The sequence below is a fragment of the Podarcis gaigeae genome, assembly GCF_964106915.1.
Source record: "Podarcis gaigeae genome assembly, chromosome: 2".
Taxonomy (NCBI): domain Eukaryota; kingdom Metazoa; phylum Chordata; class Lepidosauria; order Squamata; family Lacertidae; genus Podarcis; species Podarcis gaigeae.
Genome location: NC_139679.1, coordinates 98,824,049 through 98,848,250, shown reverse-complemented (window position 1 = coordinate 98,848,250; position 24,202 = coordinate 98,824,049). Strand labels below are relative to the sequence as shown.

The 24,202-nt window shown below is 44.3% G+C and overlaps 1 protein-coding gene across 4 annotated transcripts in view; it reads right to left on the bottom strand.

Annotated features, from left to right (window-relative positions):
• The window catches only part of EOGT (EGF domain specific O-linked N-acetylglucosamine transferase), a 28,544-nt gene extending 4,342 nt beyond the window's left edge, over window positions 1-24,202 (bottom strand). For 2 of the 4 annotated variants that reach the window (XR_014560589.1, XM_083724496.1), the window contains exons 1-16: window positions 23,866-24,202; window positions 22,627-22,775; window positions 19,773-19,997; window positions 17,786-17,886; window positions 17,053-17,161; window positions 16,861-16,955; window positions 15,456-15,560; window positions 13,284-13,390; window positions 11,106-11,209; window positions 7,071-7,163; window positions 5,935-6,006; window positions 5,620-5,706; window positions 4,184-4,252; window positions 3,968-4,029; window positions 2,327-2,446; window positions 98-200 (exon numbers count right to left, since the gene is read on the bottom strand). Coding sequence is in view for 2 of the 4 variants with exons in the window: in XM_083724496.1 (XP_083580622.1) it covers window positions 98-200; window positions 2,327-2,446; window positions 3,968-4,029; window positions 4,184-4,252; window positions 5,620-5,706; window positions 5,935-6,006; window positions 7,071-7,163; window positions 11,106-11,209; window positions 13,284-13,390; window positions 15,456-15,560; window positions 16,861-16,955; window positions 17,053-17,161; window positions 17,786-17,886; window positions 19,773-19,982 (1,437 nt within the window). In the remaining 2 variants the exon portion in view is untranslated. The remainder of the gene's footprint in view (window positions 1-97; window positions 201-2,326; window positions 2,447-3,967; window positions 4,030-4,183; window positions 4,253-5,619; window positions 5,707-5,934; window positions 6,007-7,070; window positions 7,164-11,105; window positions 11,210-13,283; window positions 13,391-15,455; window positions 15,561-16,860; window positions 16,956-17,052; window positions 17,162-17,785; window positions 17,887-19,772; window positions 19,998-22,626; window positions 22,776-23,865) is intronic. The other 2 variants (XR_014560590.1, XM_083724497.1) reach the window with 2 other exon arrangements.

Genomic DNA, 24,202 nt, shown 5'->3' with positions numbered 1-24,202 from the left:
TATTTCATGTGGAAGAACTGAGATGGCTAAAACATTTTTAAAGTAACAACAACAACAACAACACAGAACCAAAACACCTTTGCATCCCACCCAATACCTCATCCTGAGGGAACACTTTGTCCTTCTTTTGCCAGGTGATGTAATGGACGCCTCTCAGCCTTGCAAGGTCTAAGTAGCAGCGCTCGTCTTCACAGTTGTACCTGGAGAGGAAATGATGGGGATTCATTAACAAAAGGCGCAATGGTTCTCTTTAGCGCCTGCTCTTCTCCTGCAGGAAACAGAAAGGTAATCATTCTACTAGCAATTGGAAATGGACAGGCTGCGGCTTCCCCTGCTACAGCTCTTGCTACAGAGAGAGCCAGGTTGACGCTGTGGTCTAACCACTGAGCCTCTTGGGCTTCCTGTCGGAAGGTTGGCGGTTCGAATCCCCATGACGGAGTGCTCTCTCCCAGCTCCTGCTAACCTAGCAATTTGAAAGCACGTCAGTGCAAGTAGATAAATAGGTACCGCTCCGGCGGGAAGGTAAACAGTGTTTCTGTGAGCTCTGGTTTCCGTCACAGTGTTCCGTTGTGCCAGAACCGGTTTAGTCCTGCTGGCCACATGACCTGGAAAGCTGTCTGAGGACAAACGCTGGCTCCCTCAGCCTGAAAGTGAAATGAGCGCCACAACCCCATAGTCGCCTTTGATTGGACTTGACCATTCAGGGGTCCTTTACCTTTACCTTACAGAGAGAGCCAAGGAAGCAAATCCCCTTGATACTTGGGTTTTGCTCTAGCATTTCCTGCAGCAAGCATTAAGGAATGCACTCAAGCTGTCTCTCTCTCTCCCCGCCCCCAACTTTTGATTCAGACTTTTTTTGGGTGGGCTTGGAAACATGCTATCTAGTTATTTGAGCTATTTATATACCACTTATGAACCAAAGTCGCTAAGCAGTGTATATAAAAATCAAAAAAAGCATGCAATGGATAAAATATGATGGTTCATACAAAACCCCCAGAAAACATCCTTAAAATGCCTGCTGAAGAAAGGGCTTTGTTCAACCGAGGAAGGAGCGGGCTGCCTAATCTCAGCCAGGAAAGCGTTCCAAAGAATCAGGCCCACAGTGGAGACAAGCCATGCACCTGAGCATGGGGGCCAGTAACACACACCCACACCCTCAAGATCTCAGTGACTGGGGAGGGACACAAAGGACTGGGTGGTCCTTAACATAACCTGGATCCAAGCTTTGTAAATTAATACAGTAACTTTGAACTTACTAACATACAGCTCAGAGGTCAAGGACATGCGTACGTGCCTGGTAACATGGAAGTTACAGTTCGTAGGACAATCATTTAGATAAAACTGGGCTTTAAAGAACCTCCAAATCTAGGGTTCAGCTACCCCTATCGTAGGACTCAAAAAAAAAAAAAAAAAAAAACCCTGATGGCACACTTCATTGTGCCTGGCTTCTATACCATGGAGGATTATTTTCAAATAATAAAGACCCTTTCCTATTAGTAAGGTGAAATTCAGCTGGAAGCAATGGCTTTAAAGATAAGATGGCAAGGAGGGAAATGTAGACCTGCCATACAGTTTTAGAGCAACAAGCAGTAATCCAAGAACCATATCCTCATGAAGAAAACTTTAGAGAGATTGATACAGTGAAGAAGAAGTGTTTGGATTTGATATCCCGCTTTATCACTACCCAAAGGAGTCTCAAAGCGGCTAACATTCTCCTTTCCCTTCCTCCCCCACAACAAACACTCTGTGAGGTGAGTGGGGCTGAGAGACTTCAGAGAAGTGTGACTGGCCCAAGGTCACCCAGCAGCTGCATGTGGAGGAGCGGAGACGTGAACCCGGTTCCCCAGATTACAAGACTACCGCTCTTAACCACTACACCACACTGGCAGAAATATTTATAGAACTTCTGTGGGTTCATATCAACAGGTCTTGGGCAAGGAGTTAAACTATAAGTTTTTAAGGACTTGTTCGGCTCTCTATGATTTTATTTCTCTAATTCATTTTGCCACCGGGGCATTCCACATTGCTGGCTGGGTTTAACGTGGAGGTTTCCAGCTGCCAACCTCTGCCCAAACAAGTTGGCCAATGAACAGAGTTGTCACACTCCACCTGGTACACATCAAGGAATGCTTCTTCTAACTGTATGACCGAGGGAAGTTCAATATCTGCTCTGACAGAAATACAGAGGCGCCATCTCACCCTCTGTGACATGCGTTTGCTTAAAAGCATGGTTTATAAGCCCTTCTTCGGATCAGGACACGGCAGCCCAATTTTCATGCAAATACAAAAAAGGAGCTATTAAACACATGAGCACATGGAGGCTTACAGTTCAAAGATGACAGCCCAGTCTGGCAGAAAGAGAAGGTGGGTGAGTCCTGCTCCATGCATCCCAATGAATATATCAGAATTGTGCGTGATTTTCAGCTGCTCCTTAAATTCGAGCTCCCTAGAGAAAACGTATAATAAGAATGACTCTAACATGGGTATGTGTGAATAGCACAACAGATCATCATTCAGATAGGTCAAGGATCTCTTATGGGGTGAGGAAATAAGCTATACACCGGAATAAAATTCCTGGTGATGCTCAAGATCTTAGAAGAGCATATTGTTGCACTGGATAAATTAAAAGGTTGCCATGTAAATGCACCCAGTAAACTGCTTCAGCGCCTGGTCTTTTTTTTAAAAAAAAGAAATGTACATTATTAAAAACAAATGTTACTCAAACTCAAATCCATTATTAGCCTCAAGATCAGTAATGTACAGCTCATTCATAGTTTTCAAACTTGTACAGTGGTACCTCAGGTTACATACGCTTCAGGATACAGACTCCGCTCTCCCAGAAATATTACCTCGGGTTAAGAACTTTGCTTCAGGATGAGAACAGAAATTGTGCTCCGGCGGCACAGCAGCAGCAGGAGGCCCCATTAGCTAAAGTGGTGCTTCAGGTTAAGAACAGTTTCAGGTTAAGAACGGACCTCCAGAACGAATTAAGTTCTTAACCTGAGGTACCACTGTACTTCAGAGGGCAATCTGCAGAGCAATCCGACCTGCCCTCCATGTTGGGTTGGGTGAGGGGCGGGGGAGACTAGATTAGGCCAGAACTTTCCAAACTGTGTGTCGCGACATGTTAGTGTGTCGGCTGCAGTGTGCAGGTGTGTCACACAAACACTCCCTGCCCTCCTCCCGGGGCTGGATTAGTTTAAGCTCCAGATCGCTAGGAGAACTAAATTACCATGTCGCGAAATGATGCAAGTCTAAAAAGTGTGTCACCAACAAGAAAAGCTCTGGATTAGGCAGAGCAGAGGTGTTCCTTTGTTCATTCTGCGGGACATGTGATCAGGTGGGCTGCTGCCAGGAGTCAGAGGAAGGGGCAAGGGCAAGGCTGAGACAGCCCTGGATCCTGAAACCCTATTGGTCCCATCCAGGGGCTGACAATCCTCTCACCGCCCCTTTTCTGCCCAAGTCACCGGGAGCAATAGGGCTGCAGTTGTGGCCGTGGCCCTGCCCTTCCACAAAGCACTGAGGCTGGAAGGGGGGAAATGTTCTATTGTTCTCTTTATTGACCCTTAACAGCGTACACTTATGCATGTTTGCAAGTCCTAATAATACGTTCAGTGGGAATTACTCTCTCGTCTAACTATGTCTGGGATTGCAAACATTCCAAAGATTTCAACAGCATTTACTTACAGGAAATTGGTCTGTATCCAGTAATGGCTTTACACGAGCAGAAGAGGCAGTTCTCCTTATGGCAAGGTGGGGCAGGCCATTTTCACTGTTCTCCTGTAGCCCTCTGTGCTCCCTCAAAATTAACTCCTCTGACAAAATTGAGTGCATCATCTGAAGCGAGCTTAAGCTCTTTCCGCTAGTGCAAAACCACCATGGGCCACAACCCGTCATGCAGGTGCAGAAAGGTGAAACTCAAGTTAGGAACAGCTGCAGATCTGCTACGCCTTGCAGGTGTACTTACTTGTATTTGTAGTTCACTATTCGGACTTCAAATAACGGCAGTGTTTTCAAAGCGTTGGCAAGCTAGGGAGGGAGGGAGGGAGGGAGGGAGGGGGGAAAGCAACATTTCTGCATGATAATTGCTGTTTTTATTTCCCACCCATTTCCTGTACCCAACCACGACTTCCTTGTGCCCACTGCTCTTTGGAAGCCTTTACTCAACAGAAAATAATCTAACCTCATTTTGGTTTAATATCTTCCTGTATTCTGTACTCCGGGCGAGTATCGTAACTCTGATTTTCCCATCCTGTTGGGGAACAAGCAAAACAAAAAGTAGCAAAATGAATCCATTTGCAAGCTGGGGAGGAGAAAGACCAGCTGACGGACAATGAATAAATTAGTGCCCTTGATGTAAAAACAATTAGCAGAGTGATTAAAATGTCTTTTCCTTTTAATCACCTCGTTTATATCACACACAGGAGAGAGGCACATTCTTGAAAATGGATTGTTCTAATGTGCACTTTCTGTCGATCCTCCTTCCCCGAAAGCAGTATTTGCAACCAACAACTAGCAAGTCATTTAAGAGTCCCCTTATGGACTTGATCAAGTCCCTCAACTCCCAATGAAACCACAGAGAACTTGATAGCACTACCAGCAGCAAAGGTTTCCAAACCCCTTTGTTTTATTCAAGAGAAAATGGCCCACGTGACCACAAACCACTGCAGTATCTGAAAAAGTGGAAGTCACACAGACAGACACAGTATGCTTTATATGTTGATGAATTATTGGGGTGCGGGGGGGAGGTGTTAGCCCACCTAACAAGGTTATTATTTCCCTTCCCAATTTAAAAATCCATCGAACCATCGGGGGTAAATTGTGTAAAAAAAAGAAGAAGAAGAAAGAATTACAAAGGTTTAACTGCATGACACCTAGTAATACCAGCAGGAAATCAGGGCCAAATGGTTGCACACAGCTCGAAAACAACAGTCCCTTGTGATAAGCATGTAGTATATTCTCCAGAAAATATTTTAAAGAACTCAAAAGCAGCCAAATTGATTCCCGCCCCCCAGTATACACCCTGTGAACACACACACACACACACACACACACACACACACACACTTACAGCTTTAGTTCTAATGGAGCCAGCATCTTCCTGTGGATTCAGATATTGGACGAAAAGCAAATGTCACTCCCTGATTTAGCCAAGGGTTTACTGGGCTGCTCTGCTGGGCTTGTTGCTGCTAGAAAACTTGTTCTGGCAGCACCAAGCAAACCACGCAACTGCGGAAATGGCTCAAGGGTTCCGAGCAATGCCTCCTGTCTTCATAAAGAGATAGAATTCGCTACAGCGAGAGAGCTGGTGTACATTTATCACCCTGCATGTACAAGATGCCACAGGGAGCACAGAAGTACTGCAGGCAAGAGGCATCTCCTTCAGTATTTAAATTATTTGTATTCCCTTCGCTATTGCAAGGGAGCTTTCATTCGTCAGGAAGATATGCAAGTCAGTGGAAACAGGAGTGCTCAAAACTACAATGAAACTCAGGACTGTGGGCATCGGAAAAGAGAACTTCTCAAGCTGTGAGCACGATCCGAAGCAAGAGAGAGGGCGCATGCAAACTCAAGCTTCATTCACGATTCTTACAGAACGGCACAGAGCATCACTAATACCTTGGGTCCTTCTTGTGTGACATTTAATCTGTGCAGCACATGCTGGGAAAAGGCTCTGAATAATCCTGTACCATGACAGCTGGATATCTGAAATCACAACAGACATATAGGAATAAAATGCACCCACGTGCTCAAATTTTAATATTTTTTTGCTAGTAACAAACCGTCCCCCACCTCCAAACAAAGCTTTTAGGCATTGAAGTCCTTTCTTATTGAACATATCTATTTAAGAAGCTCACAAATCTTATTCAAAATTTCTTATTTTTTTTATTAAAAAAAAGGTGGGTGGGTGTGGAACCCAATGTATTTACTCACCAATGGTGTATTATAAAATAAGCCGTACCTCATTCGAGGCAACAGTGTAAAAACTGCTTCTTTGAAGCATACCTGAAAAAGGAGATCATTAACAAGTTACAGCAGAACTCCTGATATATAATTAAAAGAGGTGAATATAAAGCAGGACCTATTAATACTGCAACAGAAGCCAGATCACAGCACCAATCTGAGCACTCCCTTGCGTTAAGCACTGAACAAATGACTGAAACAGAAACAGCATCTGACACAAAGACCCGAGAGGGTAAGATGAGGAAACTTTGTAATGGGAGGGGGGGCAAGGTGAAAACTTTCCCGATGGGGCTACATGAAACAAAAGGGGAAGGGGGAATTAAGCGCAGCAGACACAATGGAAAACAATGGCAGCTTGCCCCTGGATGGCAGTGGAGCCCCTCTCACACTTTCCTGGAGCACAGACGTGCAAAGGTTTGAGAGGTCCTGAGCCTATGCTCATATGCGCAGCACACTCACGACTACGTGCCTAGAATTAGGCAGGGTAACGGCTGTTAAAACCACACTCTTTGAAAGGAGGTTAGAAGTCATTCTTTAGTGTCCTTTGTATTTATTTCTCTTAACGAAAGGCAAATTGAGAAAGCATAAAATGTGCAGAATCCTTTAGTGCTCCTCTGTCCGGATTACTGAATCTCCTACTTAATCCTATGCAAAACCATGAACGTAAACCTGTGTGTGTGCAACAGGTCTGCTGCAAGGTACTTTTCTCTCACCTGCGGAAGTGGACCGTGCAGTGTAACCTTATAGTATGAATGAAAATCTTAAAACCCTCTACGGCAGGCTTGTCCAACAGGTAGATCATGATCTACTGGTAGATCGTGGAGTGTTCCTGGTAGACCCTGGTAGATCTCTGGCCCCTCACTGATCCCCTCCCCCTCTCTCAACAACAATGGGTAGATCACAACCAGTTTTTTTTTATACTGTGAGTAGATCGCAGTGCATTGGGAGTCGGATGTCCCTGCTCTACAGCAAGGGTGGTTCAGCTGTAGCTTAAGGACCCATACGTATTTGGTAACATGGTCACAAAACTGAACCAAAAGCACTGACTTCTGGGTACAGCCCTCAGTTTGTTTGTGGTTTTTTTAAAAAAGCAAAATATTCCTCACTCTCTTTGAATCGTAGGATTTCAAATGTATTATTTCGTAGTCTGTAAATGCCTTCCACGTTTCGCTGAACAGGTCTCCGTATCCATAGGCACTCTGTGAAAAAACAAAAACATATGGAAGCACAAGTGAGGTTTTAGTGAGAAACGACTGATCATTATTTTCACAGCTTTCAGGCTTATCTATAATGCTCCTGCCTTAAGGCTAGAATCGTAAACAACTGAGCAGGGCAGGGCAGGGCAACCTGTGGCCCTCCAGATAGTACTGGAGTCCACCAACCTCTGGAGGACCACACATTCCCCATTCTTTTAATAGAGAGCATCCCCACCAAGCCCTATGGAACTTACTCCCAAGAAAGTATGCATAGTATTGAACAGTCTGTAATCACCAGCATCGTGCTCTTTCGTTTCCCAAAATTAAAGGGTAGATCCAAACTTTGAATTTGGGTATATTAACGTTAGACCAGCTGATAAACAAAGAGGATGATTTTTTTATATACATATTCCATCTTAAGAGACAAATACAGATTACCTACAAATGTTCAATGGCAATATCTTCAGATAAAACACTTGCTAACTGCCACCTACGGACCAGCAGCTTTTACAGCCTCAGAGACCCCCGAGATATTGAAGCAGTTGATTGATTCTTACGCAACAACAAAAAACAGCCATCAACATATATAAATCTTTGTTATTAGCAAACCGATTTGACATACAGGTGCTGAGGGAGGATTGGAATAAAGAATTAAATATCTCAATTTAGACCACACAGTGGGAAACTTTTTCAACTGCTATAACAAGGGTGACTCTGAACCTTAAATTGAGGCTCATACAAAATTTGAAAAGTGGGGACATTGATCATCCTTTTCATTGCTCTGCCCGCATTTGCCTCTGGCCTCCCCCTCCCCAGGCACTCTGGCCCTCGGAAGATTACCCAGAAAGGAATGTGGCTCTTGGGTTGTAAAATGATCCCTAGCCCACCAAACACACACACACATTGTACACCTTGTCATATTTGTTTGTTTGTTGGGAAACATACTGGGTACATTTCCCCCCACTGAGTTCCTGCTTTGTTTCACTCACTTATAAAGAAAGTAACATTTAGTAAGAACTGTAATTTTGCAAGAGCCAAAAGCTACATGCATTACATAAAGGGGGGAAAAGCCTCGCTGCCTCTGTTCTGCAAGTTTAAGCAGTTACTTGGCACCACCATCTGGCAATGCAAGGAATTAAATGCATCTCTTTTGCCGATCAGAATGGCATTACAGAATTTCAGAGTGACTGCGGGGAAGCAGCATACATTCTTAAACAGTGCCGCTTCCCAAGAAAAGGTAGTGAGGTGGGAACCCAAGCCATATGCGGTTGACTGTCCTAGAACGGAGAGCCCTAAGTATAGCTGGACTGGGTAGGGATGAAACCAGGGACTCTGATATACAGGTGCAAAATAAAATGTTTTTAAGTGTGTTGTAAAGTTCAATATACAAATGTGACACCAGATGGCGACAGTGCACTATGGCAATTTCAATGTATTTTTCAAAACGTTGTTGTTTTTTAAAAAACACACATTTTCACAGCTTTTTTTTTTTATACGTGTGTAGATTCCACCCAGGAGCACCACTTTCCATGCCAAAGATCTGCATCATTAGCAAATAAAGCATCAGTTCCCTGTTGCTTCTACTGCAGGTTCTGCTGGTTTTCCAAATACTGGAGTAGCTACACTGTGGCTCTCCAGATATTGTTGGCTGCCAGCTACCATGACCATAGGCCATGCTGGCTAGGGCTGGTGGGAGCTGCAATTAGATATGTATTTTATAGGGAAAAGACATGGGTAGACCAGGCAGCTTCAGTACAGAGGGGAGAAAAAAACATAAGAACAGTCTGCTGGAACTGGCCAATAAGTCCATCTAGTCCAGCATCCTTTTCTTACAGTGGCATAAAATCTGCTATAAGCAGGCTTGTAAAGAAAATATCCAGCAAACGCGGGTGGCAAAGAACCCTGAAGTCTATTGGTAGGCCTGGCAAAACGGTGTAGGCAGTTCCTTGAACTGTCCAGTAGGTGGCAGGGACACAGTTATTTTAAGCATCAGTTGGTGACAGGAGGAGGGCGAGAGACAGGGAGCATAACACAAGAAAAACAGGAAACTCCAGTCTTTCATGCAGTGATTTCCTGCAGGATATTCACATAATGATTTTACATAGAAATATACACACACAGTCTTTAAAACATTGTCAAACTAGTGACTCGTGGGTAGAAAATAATAATAATATTTTTTTTATTTATACCTTCCCCTCCCCGGCCAGAGCTGGGCTCAGGGCAGCTAACACCAATAAAATACAATTTAAAATGAAGCCTCATTTTAATAGTAGCCCATAAATCAGAACCATCAGGGGACGGAAACGTAAGGGTCAGACTGAGTCCAAACCAAAGGCCAGGCGGAACAGCTCCGTCTTGCAGGCCCTGTGGAAAGATGTCAAACCCCGCAGGGCCCTGGTCTCTTGTGACAGAGCATTCCACCAAGTCGGGGCCAGTACTGAAAAGGCCCTGGCCCTAGTTGAGACCAATCTAACCACCTTGCAGCTTGGGACCTCCAAAGTATTGATATTTGTGGACCCTGAGGTCCTCCACGGGGCATACCAGGAGAGGCGGTCCCGTAGGTACGAAAAATGTGCTAGTAATCATCAAGTGCATCTATTTGTAGTATATTTACAACCTAAGAGATTTATTTTATTTTATTTTTTGTGGGAGGGAAATGGTGGTGTTGAAAACAGGGGCTGGGGCTGGGGGGTGGAAAGTGACTAAGAGAACAATAAGAATATATATTTAAAGAAGATTGGAAAACGTTTAATGAATATATGGGTGAAAATTGTGTACATTTGAAAACGTTGGCAGCGTTAAGATAAATTCAACAGTGTAAATAAGTTTTGATGGATGTAAAAATGGAATACTGAAGGGTTTAGTTTATATAAAATATGCAGGGATCTATGGCAGGCTTCCTCAAATTTGGCCCTCCAGATGTTTTGAGACTACAATTCCCATCATCCCACTGGTCCTGCTAGCTAGGGACCCTGGGAGTTGTAGGCCAAAAACATCTGGAGGGCCGAGGTAGAGGAAGCCTGATCTACGGCATGAAAACTGAACCATGGAAGGAGAAGAAGGAAGTCATTAATATTTTAAGGTTGTTTAAATGAATATTCTAAAAGGTAAAATAGAAAAGCTTAATAAAATTGTACCCAAAAAAAAGGAAAAAAAGAGAAGCCTCCATAAGGAAGTCACGTTCAAGTGCTAAGACAGAAGGCAGCCACCCACTCCGGCTGATATATAAGCTATATAAACTAGGCATCAAATGGCTCCTAAAACCAAGGCTAAAGTTGCCAAAACGAAATGTCTAGTCGCCATTTTGGAACAAGATGGCTCTTGAGTCTTATTTTTCAAATGACTGTGGTTGACAGTTAAACATCTGGCTATTCAGATGGCAACCTTGAGGTATCTTAAGAGCTTTGAGAACTTAAAAGAAGAAAAGCCACTTGATCCTGGGACTGTCCACGTATATATTGGCCTATTCCTACCTCTTTTTCCTAATGGTGATTCCTGCTCCTGCGGCACAGAAAAAGCAATTTGGTTCCAGAAACTCATTCCAATGGTGCAGATAAAATAAAGCTGATAGAATTCTACAGGGTGGGGTATTAGTGTGTGGAAACGGTCAGGATCCAATGATCCCCCGGTGGTGGAGATGGCAGGAGCCATCCTGGCACCCAGGCATTTTCACTTGGTCGCAAAGTGGTCCACAGCCAGGTGCAAAACGCGCCTGGCATCTGGCTAATTTTGAACACTGACTGTATCCCTCCTATACAACCCTGTTGGAAGGATAGTTCACTTAATCCAGCTTGCTAGTGACAATGGTTTATACCAGTCTATGCACAGAGCATCTGGCACAGGTAGGAGTAAATATGCTCCTTGCTAATACTGTGGTTTACCTCAGACAGTGAATACACTACACCTATGAACACCAGCGTGTTGTGAACAGAAGATCTTACTCACGGTATCCCACATGACAATGTTGGTGTCTGTGCTGAACGAGTTGGTAATGTGCTGAGTGATGTAAAGATTGACAAAATCACAGAAATGGTGGTACATGTTAACACCTGGGAGAAGAAAGAAAAACGAACCTTGTCATGGTTTCTCATTTCAAAACCTCTTAACACTTTCTCCTCACTTCACTGGAAGAATTTTACACCAGGGCCATCTTTAGCATTTAAGACTGTTTCTATGAATGCAAAAGACCTAAGATGAATATGAGTGTCACATTCAGAGTCTTATTTGCAAGGATGAGTCTTTGCCCATTTGGATTTTGTGAGCTTTTCTGGCTATTAATACATTAAAACAGTTTTTATTCTGTTCTTCCATCCCTGTGGATCTTCATGGTTGATACAGATAAGATACAGTATAAGATCCATCATAAGATACAGTATATATATGTGTGTGTGTGTGCATATCAACATTACCTGCGTGAGACAATTATCTGCAACATCTGAAAAGATCAGGCCACAAACCCAGAAACAAACCTCACTAAGACTGTACATGCAGAAGGGCAACCAAAATGATCAAGGGAATACAGCAACTATCCTATGAGGAAAGGTTGCAAAAGTGGTGACATGATAGAAATTTAAGAGATGCCATAAAAGGATCAAACTCCCCCCCCCCCCCCCCCGCAATTTATGCAGGTCTTGATTGTATCTCCAAATTGTCTGTGTTTCCTTACCAATACCACTTACCCCACAGACCTCCACAAGGCAAACAACCATGATGGGGTTGTTTTTATCTGGAAAAGTGAAATGGAGTTGGGGGGGGGAGCCCTGAATAATGTTGAATTCAAATTGGCAACACATACACATACACTGCATTTCATTAAAACAGAAAACCATGAGAGATTAAACCATGCATCTCCTGAGCGGCATGCAGTTTACATCTAATCATGAGGCTGGAATGGTGAAGCGGCAAGTACATGCCAAAGACTGTGACTTGGGTCTAGAAACCACAGGCTCAAGAACCACCTCTGCCAGTCTCTCTAAATGGCCCTGGGAACCATTCTTTCTGGTGGAAGTGGAGAAAGGAAATTCTACCAATCCCATTTGCTTGAGGAGGCCAGCGCAAACAAAGACTGCAAAGCCCTTTGCAAACGAAAAGGGCTACAGCACTGAAGTGCAAGAACACTGGTGCAGCCCAGATGTTAAAAAAGAAAATTGCTGCGACACCTCTGTTCCAGATTTATTCCATTTATTTATTTCAAACGTTTCTATGTCCTTGGACAGGAACCCTTGCTTTTAACTGTTCTCACTCAGAGTGCTGCTGCAAACTCAGGAAAAACAAGACTTTGAAAACACAGCCCTGCTTCTGAGTTTTAAAGAGCAAAGAGCTCCATTCAAATCATCAAGACTGAACCAAGTTGACCAGAATGCCAGGGCTGACTGAGAACAGTCTTTGAACCGAGCTCTGTAGCTTCACAAATAGTTTAGAATTTAAGAAACTTAAAAAAGAAGTTCAAAATAACTTATAGCAGGGATGGCAGGCAGTTCTTGTCCACATCGACTTCAGCCTGCATGTGGCATGCATAGAAGTCCTATGGTCATGTGTAAGCTGCCTATGCACACAGAATATATCATAATTGGCTTTTAGCCTGCCCGTAAGTGTGCTGGGGGATGCAGGTGGCGCTGTGGGTTAAACCACAGAGCCTAGGACTTGCCGATCAGAAGGTCAGCAGTTCGAATCCCTGCGACGGGGTGAGCTCCCGTTGCTCGGTCCCTGCTCCTGCCAACCTAGCAGTTCGAAAGCACGTCAAAGTGCAAGTAGATAAATAGGTACCGCTCCGGCGGGAAGGTAAACAGCGTTTCCATGCGCTGCTCTGGTTCGCCAGAAGCGGCTTAGTCATGCTGGCTACATGACCCGGAAGCTGTATGCCGGCTCCCTCGGCCAATAAAGCGAGATGAGCGCCGCAACCCCAGAGTCGTCCACGACTGGACCTAATGGTCAGGGGTCCTTTTACCTTTAAGTGTGCTGGGGCAATATCCAATTTGCTGGAGCATGCTACAAGATAATGCAATACATGCAGAATGCTGTGCATATAAATGACCTTTACATGACCACCTCCAAACATATCATCCTGACAGACTGCCAGGAGTCGTACAGATCTGCACATACAAAAACCACACTGGCTTGTACCTGCATCAAGCTTCATGAAATAAGTTGGCTTGTCAATAATAACATCACAACTGCCATCTTCCATAGGCCTGGAGTTCAGTTCCGTATATGTCTGGAGCTCCGCAAACCTGTAATTACAGTTATTTAATAGAAGCTGCAAAAAATTATTTAAAAAAAACACCACCCATATCCAAAAACAATAATTTAAGCAATGCACCATGCAGACTTCTCTTCACAATGCTGGTGAAGTTAGAAAAAGTTTGACAATTAAAATTATTTTTAATTGTAACTGAAGCTTCTTCAGTAAGGCTTCAAAAGGTTAAACTCTGCCTTTGATCTCAGGAGCAAGCTGCATCTTTGATCTATAAATCAAGAGCTGGGGAAAGTTTCAAGAGAGAGAATCTCTCTGTCCGTGTGTTTCCAATATCCAGTTAATTTGAATATATCTACGCTCATGTCAAGTGCACTGACCATGATTTTAAAGGCATCTCAGCGAAGACACAAGTTATTCATGACTGCAGGTACAAGACCAATTAGCATGATCCATTTAACAGCCTAGCAAGTCTCCTCCATGACGTAATACCATTTGTACTGGGCTCAGCTAATGGAACTTGAGCCCTGCAAGATATATTTCTAGAAGATGATAACTAAGAGGAGAGGGTTCTCTTCTGGATCAGGTATTGTTTCAGTAGCAGGAGGTATGAACTGGCAGTTCTCTAAATAGAGAAAGGGATTTTTTTAATTTGTTCATAAATTAGCTAGAGTTGGGGTTAGCAGTGAGGTGGCCATGTTTGCTGACAACAGCAAACTGTTCACGGTAGTTAGAACGACGAAGAGCTCCAAAAGCATGTTTCCGAATGGAGTGAATGGCCTGTAAATCTTAATACACGGACACTGAGATCCAGCGCCCAGGGCCTTCTGGCGGTTCCCTCATTGCGAGAAGTGAGGTTACAGGGAACCAGGCAGAGGGCCTTCTCGGTAGTGGCGACCACCCTGTGGAACACCCTCCCTTCAGATGTGAAGGAAATAAGCAGCTATCCTATCTTTAAAAGACATCTGAAGGCAGCCCTGTTCAGGGAAGTTTTTAATATTTAATGCTGTACTGTTTTTAACATTTGATTGGGAGCCGCCCAGAGTGGCTGGGGAAACTCAGCCAGATGGGTGGGGTATAAATAATAAATTATGATGATGATGATGATGATGATGATTATACACACACGGCGCTTGAATTGGTGGGGACTGATCAAGTTATGGGTTGTAGCAGAAAGCTCAGTGAAGATGCTGACTCAGTGCATGGTGGCTATGAAAAAGGAAAATCTAGGGATTATTAGGGAAGGAATTGATTGGAATCCGATTGTCTTGCCCCAAAAAGGATATTATACAGTTGGAAAAGGTCCAGGAAATAGCGACCAAAATCATCTAAGCGATGGAGCAACCCCACTAAGAAGAACCGCTGCAGCATTTGGGACTTTTTAGTTTGATGAGCAGGAGGTAACATGACAGAAGAACACATGGCATGAGGAAAGTAGAAAGTAGGGAAGTTTTTCTCCCTCTCTCATAACACTCGATTTTGTGGACCTGGGAGCAACACCTCACGGACCAAAGGTTCCCCACCCTTGATACAGGCTATACAAAACAGGCCACATCAATTCCCAGGTTTCCCTATTACCGGCGGATTTTCATGTTAAAAAACAACGGTTCCCATAGATAAGAATGTAATGCAGCCACAATGACCTGCTTTTTGTTGCTAACATTCTAGACTAGAATAACCACCACCTCAGTCATTGTCCCTTTGCTCCACCATCACAGAAGCCTGTTTCTTCCTTAAAAAACAACTGCACCCCTAACTACTGCTGTGACATGTGGTGGGAGACAGGCACACCGGGTTCTGCCCAACATGGGGGGCTAGGCCTGGCAAGTGTGCATGACATCATGCATCTCACGGTGGTATAGGGCCCACAGGAGGGCCCAACACAGCCTGCAGTGCCATGGGAGGGCCCAATGGGGCCTGCCTGGCTGTGGAACACTGAGGGGGCCTGGCCCCCGCATTGAAAATTGGGGGGCCTCCTAGGTGGGTGTGCCTGGTGGGAGAGAAGGGGAGTACGCAACTGAGCACAGTACTGGGAGCTGAGCTTTTCTACAAAGATGTCTATCGTAGAGAAACAAGAAAGAGCATACAGCTACAAATCTTACCAAGACTGTAAAGGGCTCTTCCGCTGCCCTTCAGCAAGGAAAGTTTGAATGTCTAAATTGCAGTGGCCTCCAATTTCACCCTTCTGGAAGAAGTCTTCGTTGAATCTATTTAAAGAGGGGAAACATTATTAGCAGAAGTTGAAATCAAGTGTCAGTTCTAAAATGGACTACCTTGTGAGCACTCTCTTGATTAATGATGTACATCAAGGCATTGATTCACCATCACGCTTTAACTTGTCACTCTGTACAACGAGCATGCTTACTCAAAATTAAACTCTGTGGTATTCAATGAAGCTCACTGCCAGATCACTGAGCACAAGCTTGCAGTCAAAGGCTACAATCCTAAACACCATGACTTCCATATAAGACCCCCAATGAATATCGTGGGACTGACTTCTAAGCAAGCGCAGGATTGCACTGCATGTGATACACTGGAAACATGGGTTGCATGGATCCCTGAAGTGTCTCGAGTGAACCAAAATGGTGATGTCGTTGCTTCAACATGCATCCAGCCTACAGTTCAATCAACACAGCTGCAAATGTTTTAAGGGTCTCGAGAAATAAGCGTAACGGTCATACAATGACTATATATAGACACACTTTTGACGGTATGAACATAAAACCGAAACAAACTTATGAACAAAAGCATGCTTCATGAATTAAAGCAAGTACTGAATAAAATCAGCCAACTAGAAAATAACTGTGTTTTTCCAAATTCAGAAAGATGTTTGCAGAACCTGCTATAGCACTGTAGTTCAGCAACCCCTGGAGAGCGCAAGGTTCCCCATGTCTGTTCTACAATCATGAGGGCCAGCAAATGATTCTTTAAAAAGTAAAAAAAAAAAAAGAAAGAAGAGATTTCTAGACATCATTCTTGGATGATTAAACCTATGCAGATTTCTGAGTCCAGGCATATATCTGTTAATGACTATTGGAGAAGTATTTTAAAAAATAGAAGTTTTCTATAGATGAGCAGAATTGATATTTAGTGTGTCTGTTGCCTTTGGTGCTGGAGGAGACTCTTGAGAGTCCCATGGACTGCAAGAAGATCAAACGCATCCATTCTTAAGGAAATCAGCCCTGAGTGCTCACTGGAAGGACAGATCCCTGAAGCTGGGGCTCCAGTACTTTGGCCACCTCATGAGAAGAGAAGACTCCCCGGAAAAGACCCTGATGTTGGGAAAGATTGAGGGCACAAGGAGAAGGGGACGACAGAGGACAAGATGGTTGGACAGTGTTCTCGAAGCTACCAGCATGAGTTTGACCAAACTGCGGGAAGCAGTGGAAGACAGGCGTGCCTGGCGTGCTCTGGTCCATGGGGTCATGAAGACTCGGACACGACTAAATGACTAAACAACAACAAGTGTGTCTGTTTCTCCTGTTGAAATGTAAGTAAGGTACGTACCTCTCATGGTTTCTTTTGGGGTTTCTTAAATCAATGTATAGATTTGTTGCTCTGCAATACTGGAGGTAACGAGAACATTGAAGTGAAGAATCTTCCTATAAGAAAATGAGAAAAGAAGAAGAATTGGGGGGGAGGGAAGTGGAGCATAGCATCAGGAAACAACTTTCTCTGAATGCATACAAGCATGCTTACCATTGCCTGAGGTCTGCAGTGAGTCTTCACTTCATTCATCCTCTCCTTAATATAACCAAAATCAGCTTGCTTCCAGAATACATGCTGGGCCTCCTCAATGGTGTTTGCCCTTACATGGTGAAATAATGCAAGTGTGTCCATTTGAGAAAACATCAAGCTTTAACTATGGGAATAAACTCAGTCTATGGGTTAATAAATGCTGCTGCACAACCTTATAAGCTAGGTTTACTGAGTGTAACAACGAAGAAGAGCGAGCTTTCACATATTCTGCCTATGCACAAAAAGGGTAGCACTTAACTGATCTGCAAGAAGGCACAGGGGCGCCTGCTTGGCATTTGGGATGGGAATAGATCAGTAGTGGAGATGTTAGAAGTATTATGCGCACGCACACACACACACACACAGACACACACACATATGTATATGTTGTTGTTCAGTCATTTAGTCGTGTCCGACTCTTCATGACCCCATATGCATATCTATATCTATCCATCTATCTATATACTAATTAAAATGTTGCGCTACTATATCCCTGGTACATGTTAACAGAACCTGTGGTTCTGGAAAAACAAATGGCAGCATATAAATTGGGAGGCTTTGGGTCTTGTTTCATGTACCAAAATAAATAAATACTGTACCAGCAGAAGTTCTCTATATGCAACTGAATGTTGGGTTTGGCCTGGGCCTGGGCCTGAGTTTGCAGGAAGCACGGGGGCATGGAATGTACGCTTACCATCCAATCTCAGCATAATCACATTTCGGATATCCAAAACGGTTTTCAGGCTTGCATGATTTCTCATAACCCCAACAGGCTTTCAATTTCTTCAAGTATTTCTGGAAACACAGGAAAATGCCAAATTTGTTTTGGATGTTGGTGCCATGTTGCCGAACGAGCAAGCTTGCAAAAATGCACGTGTGATCTACAAATAACCTGCATGTACTTTTTAGCTCTAAAGATTTGAGCCTCCAGTTCTACACATGGACATGCTGTAAGTCAATCAAGGTGTTTATTTCATAACATCTATATACCGCTTGACTGTAGGAAACCTCAAAGTACCGTATTTTTCGCTGTATAAGACGCACCAGACCACAAGACGCACCTAGTTTTTGGAGGAGGAAAACAAGAAAAAAAAAATTCTGAATCGCAGAAGCCAGAACAGCAAGAGGGATAGCTGCTCAGTGAAAGAAGCAATCCCTCTTGCTGTTCTGGCTTCTGGGATAGCTGCGCAGCCTGCATTCACTCCATAAGACGCACACACATTTCCCCTTACTTTTTAGGAGGGAAAAAGTGAGTCTTACAGAGCAAAAAATACGGTAGTTTATGAAAAGAATAAAACAGTTAAGATTATCAAGAAAGAAAAACAATTGAGAAAGAAAAAGGAGAAGAAATTGCAGGAGAAAAAGATGAGAAGAACAGAAACTAATTTACATACATTATCTTCCTATTAACATCTTAATAAACACTTAAATAAAAAGACTTCTGACAAAACGAGACTTGCGATCATTCTCATTGTACTGTTTATACTGCCCTTCTTTTTGTTGCACAGTTTCATATTCTTTAGTATTGTCCCTATTTACTCCAAAAGCGATATTTGTTATGTGTTTTATTTACAGGTATCACTCGAGTTCTGCTAATATGGTATGGTTGGTACAATATGATTTTATATAATTGCAATATGAGATTGTAAATCCTTCGCAAATATTTTGTATATGTGCGTTATTTAAATCAATAAAGACTATTAAAAAAAACAGTTAAGATTGTCAGAAAAAGCAATCAAAGCGTTCTAAAAGTTAAAACCAGAAATAAATTAAAAACACAGCAGCATTCTATGTATCTGGGTAAAAGGTAAAGGTAAAGAGACCCCTGAGCACTAGGTCCAGTCGTGACCGACTCTGGGGTTGCGGTGCTCATCTCGCTTTATTGGCTGAGGGAGCCGGCATACAGCTTCCGGGTCATGTGGCCAGCATGACTAAGCTGCTTCTGGTGAACCAGAGCAGCACACGGAAACGCCGTTTACTTTCCCACCGGAGCGGTACCTATTTATCTACTTGCACTTTGATGTGCTTTTGAACTGCTAGGTTGGCAGAAGCAGGGACCGAGCAACGGGAGCTCACCCCATCGTGGGGATTCGAACCGCCGACCTTCTGATCGGCAAGTCCTAGGCTCTGTGGTTTAACCCACAGCGCCACCCACATCCCTATGTATCTGGGTAGGCTTGGATAAACAAGTATGTTGTTAGCAGCAGCCGAAGAGAATACGGAGGAAATTAAACACACATGGAAGTATCTATCAGATTAAAGGCTCTAGAGCAGCCTTTCCCAACCTGGTGCCCTCCAGATGTCAACCCTGATTGTTGGCTCGGACTGATGCTACCTCCCTGCACACTCCATGCTAATATTCTTACCAGATGCAGACACAGATAACTTGGGCACCCGTCAAATGTATTTCTTTCTCTTCCCACGCCCTCTTCTGGCACCTTACATTTTTTTAACACCAAGCCTGATTAAGCGTTATGGAGAACTTGAAAGCTTGCACACTATTTTGTGAAATTTTAGATAGCCCAACAAAGGCAGTGACCTAACACGGAGTCTGGAATCATCACCATCATGGTTTCTGGAAAAGAAGCCAGTTATCATCACCTTCAACCTCTTTGATTCTAAGAACACAACAAATCGGCATTAGGCTCCAGTAAAAAAAAAAAAAAAAGAGGAGTATTTACTTTATATGGGCAATGAAGATCGTTCTTGCAGGCTGTGGCAAAGGGCTGGTTATTGTGCAAAAAGTATGGGATATGTTCTTCGGGCAAGTTGATGTTTCCATAGCTATACAATGGCACTCGTGGAATGTTGCTGCCATCAGTAAGACTTTCACCTTGGGTCCTGGCCAAGATTTCTTGAAGTAGGACTCCAAATGCAAGCAGCATTAACATGGCAATCTGGAAAACCTAAAGCAAACACACAGAAAAACGGTTTAAGAATGGCATACCTACGACTTCAGTTAATTGATTAAATTTCAACCATAAACCTAAAGTCTGTGTATGTGTGTTTGCAGCTATAGATCTCTTGGCAAGAAAGACTCTCCTCTTGGCATAAACATGTGTTCGTATAGCATTTATCGCTGTCGCAGATGCGGAGCCAATAGGCGAAGGCAAAGTCTTGTTCCCAAGAGATGCCTGGGAACTCAAGTCAGGAAACCATGCGGGACTCTCGAGGGATTTGCTTCCTCTGCATCCAAGAAAAGAATGGAAACCAAAACAAACGGAGGGCAGAAAATGCCTGATCAGATAGCCACATTGCCTTTTGTGTATGTGGAATTCATGGGATTTTGCGCTTAGTGCTTTCATGGTTCAAACTCTGTCCCTGAGAACCTCTTAAAAGTCAAGGGGTGAGAGGCAGTTCTGAAACAACTTTCCACTGCCCCAGTAGTTTTTGAAATGTTTCTCGTGTATGCAAATACAGTGGTACCTCGGGTTACATATGCTTCAGGTTACATACGCTTCAGGTTACAGATTCCGCTAACCCAGAAATAGTGCTTCAAATTAAGAACTTTGCTTCAGGATGAAAACAGAAATTGTGCTCTGGCGGCGCAGCAGCGGGAGGAGGCCCCATTAACTAAAGTGGTGCTTCAGGTTAAGAACAGTTTCAGGTTAAGTACGGACCTCCGGAACGAATTAAGTACTTAACCCGAGGTACCACTGTAAATGGGAACATAATCATACCATAGCTAAAGCAACATGTAAGAAAAAGTGGGAATTTAATATGGAAACGTAAAGCCATAAAGATGATCATCCACATGGAGGATCACCTTTTTCTACTGGGCCAGGTTGAAGGCAATGCTAATCTAGGCTGCATCAACAGAAATATGGTGTCCAGATCAAGGGAAATAATAGTACAGACAATGTGCCATTTTGAGCAGGGATTCCATTCCTGGTCCCCACGTGTGTCAATGCATAAGCCTGTTACGCCCCATTACACCTCTACCCTGCCCCCATTCCTCTGTCTTCTGGGTCAAAAAGGGCCCATGCGTCAGCAGATGAGCATCAACTAGACATGCCTAAAATGGTTGCTGCTTGTAACATTCTGTTCTGCCTTGGCCAGACCACACCTGGAGTAGTGTCCAGCTCTGGGTGCCGTGATTTAAGAAGGGTATTAACAAGTTGGAATGTGTGCATATGATCAAGGGTCTGGAATCCAAGCCTTATGAGGAACGGTTGAAGGAGCTGGATGTGTTTAGCCTAGAGAAGAGGAGACTGAGAGGAAATATGATAGCCATCTTCTAATATTTTAAGGGCTTGTTTCCTCCTGCTCCGAGGGGGGGGGGGAGAAGGACTCGTTCCAATGGCTTCTAGTTACAAGAAATGAGACTCCAACTAAAAATCGGGAAGAACTTTCTGAAGGTAAGAGCTGCTTGACAGTGGAACAGTCTCCCTCGGGAGGTGGTGGACTCTCCTTCCTAGGAGGCTTTTAAGCAGAGGTTGGATGATCATCTGTCATGGGTCCTTTAGCTGAGATTCCTGCATTGCAGAGGGTTGGACAAGTTAACCCTTGGGGTCCCTTCCAACTCTATGATGCTATGATTCTTAGGGTTCTTGTACTATGGCACAAAGTACCCAACAACTTAGGTCAAGGGTACCACCCTATACATACAGTGGTACCTCTGGTTGCAAAGGGGATCCAATCCGGAGGCCCGCTTGCAACATGAAAAGAACACAACCCGCAGCGGTGCATCTGCACACACGCGGGTTGCGATTCGCCGCTTCTGCGCAGGATGTCATTTTGTGCTTCTGCGCATGCGCAAGCAACAAAACCCGGAAGTAACCCTTTCCGGTACTTCCGGGTCACCACAGGACGTAACCTGAAAGAACGTAACATGAAACGGACATAACATGAGGTATGACTGTATCTGAAGACAAGTTCAAACCGAACAACCCTTTCACAACCCCAAAAAGCTCAGCTGGACAGTTACTTGGGCTCTCTTGGCCACTGCCACGTAGTACAATTATTCACTTGCACCTCCGTTCAAACCGTTCATCTCTCACTGTGAGATTTCCAAGCTCTGTGCTCTAGCTACTGGCTGAACTGTTTCAGTGCCTGCAGCTCCACCGCGTACTTCCTCTGCTCTTAAAGAAGAGTGCGTATTCAGTTATGCCTTTCCTGTGCTAAAAATTTCAGAGCATGCTCTTTTCCTTTCCAAATTAATACATACCAGTTGGCCACAGCTATTCATCCAAAAAAAAGTGTCTATGGCCCACTAATACATTGTAAATGTACTAAGAGGAAGAAAAAGGACCACACAAGTAGTTTCTGGAGTAAAGTATATATTGACTTCAATGCATACCGTTTATTATTGACTGCAATGCCTAACGCAATTCTCTCCACCATAATCTGGACATTTTTGAGCTTTTGGAAACCGAACTTCCTTCTCCTGAAAGTTTTATGAATGCAAAACTTCGCTAAAGGGTTGGCATTATATTCTGTCTCCACGAAAAACATAATCAAGTACAGCAACTCTGTATCTTCTTGGATTTTGATACTTATGTACATTTATGCTGGAAGACACCTGACAAACCTTACCTCTGTGGTTAATGGCTCTGGGTCCTTAGGAATGGGAAGGTAGAGAGAAAGATGCTGTCAGCCTCCCTGCCTGCTGCAGAGCTTTCAAACAGGACTTAATTTGCACCAGGGCTCATTGTCACAATATTTTTCAGTGCCAGGGTTCATACCTGTAACAATAAAGAAAAGTGTTTCTGAGCATATGCAGAATACAGAAACATAGAATCACAGAGTTGGAAGAGACCATGATGGTCATCTAAGTCCAACCTTCTGCAATGCAGGAATCTTTCAAACAACACCGTAGAATAATCTGGATCTAGTAGATATGGTCTGCACATAAAGAGCTACAGATTCCACAGCCCGACTTTTTTTCTCTTGCTGCCTCTTATTGCTGGGATCCCAGAATACCTGTGTATTGACCCCTCTCTTAGTTCATTCACATCCCTTTTCAAAACACACCTTTTTTCCACAAAGCCTTTGGCGCATTCCCCTAGTTCCCATGCCTTAACATAGTTAGGAACCCTTTGGCCAAGCATAAACACATGAAACTTAAACAATCACATGTATTGCTCCTGCCTGCTTCCTTCCTTGTTTCAAATTTTGGACTAAAAGCTCCCCAAGATCAGGAATCTCTTGTGCTGTGCCATGCAAACAAGAAGGATAACAATAATGTTGATGTATCCAAGCGGAAACATCAGGCAGTCAGAGATATGGAACAGGGAGAGAGGAAGACCTACAAAGTATAAGGACCTGAAGACAACAGAGGAAGGGAAGGGAAATGAAGGCAGCGACAAGCAGAAACAGTTGCTTCCCTGATTTAGGCTTCGCTGCAGCATGGAAAAAGCAAGGGAGTCAACCGAGGGTCTTCCAGATATTGGGACTACAACTCCGACCAGCCCCACCCCAGCCAGCATAGCTAATGATCAGGGATGATGGGAGCTGTCGCCCAAAATGTGGAGGACAGAGGAAGGGGTTGTGCTGAAAAGCTTGCAAAGGCAGCCCCAGACCTTCAGGCTGCAAGGGAAAAGAAGTCATTTGGAGAAAAGTGCCGGGGCGGTCTTTCATTTGGGCCGCTGGACTATAAAGAGCGGAGCTCAATGGGATTTGCTCCCAGGTCAATATGCACAGCTAGATCCATGCCCGATAGGATCGCATTGAGCTAAGCCCCATCTTCCATCCGCCCGGTTCTCTCTCCAGAGATTTTATTTGCAGAGAGGCGGCACCTGCACTCAAGAAAGGAGGGAAGAAAGCCACACTCACAAAAAAGGGGGTTGGGATGGGGAGAGAGAAACCAGAAACTCTTATGCCTGCTGCCTGAGGAAAACTCCAAACCGACGCGAGGAGACTGCGCGCCAAGGAGCCCCGTCCTCGTTGCACCTCCAGCCCCGGAGACGCCCCGAAGCGAAGCCAGGCGCGGCGTGGCGCGCTCTCCGACCCAGGCCTGCGCGCCGCCTCGCAGCTTGTGCCTCCCGGGAGCCGGTGCCAAAGCCAACGCCGCTGCCGCGCCTGTGTGGAGCTCCCCTCCACCGGCGCCGAAGGGGGAGCGCGAAGCGGCGGCGGCCAGCGGAGGAGGGAGGGAAGGAAGGAAGGAGGGGCC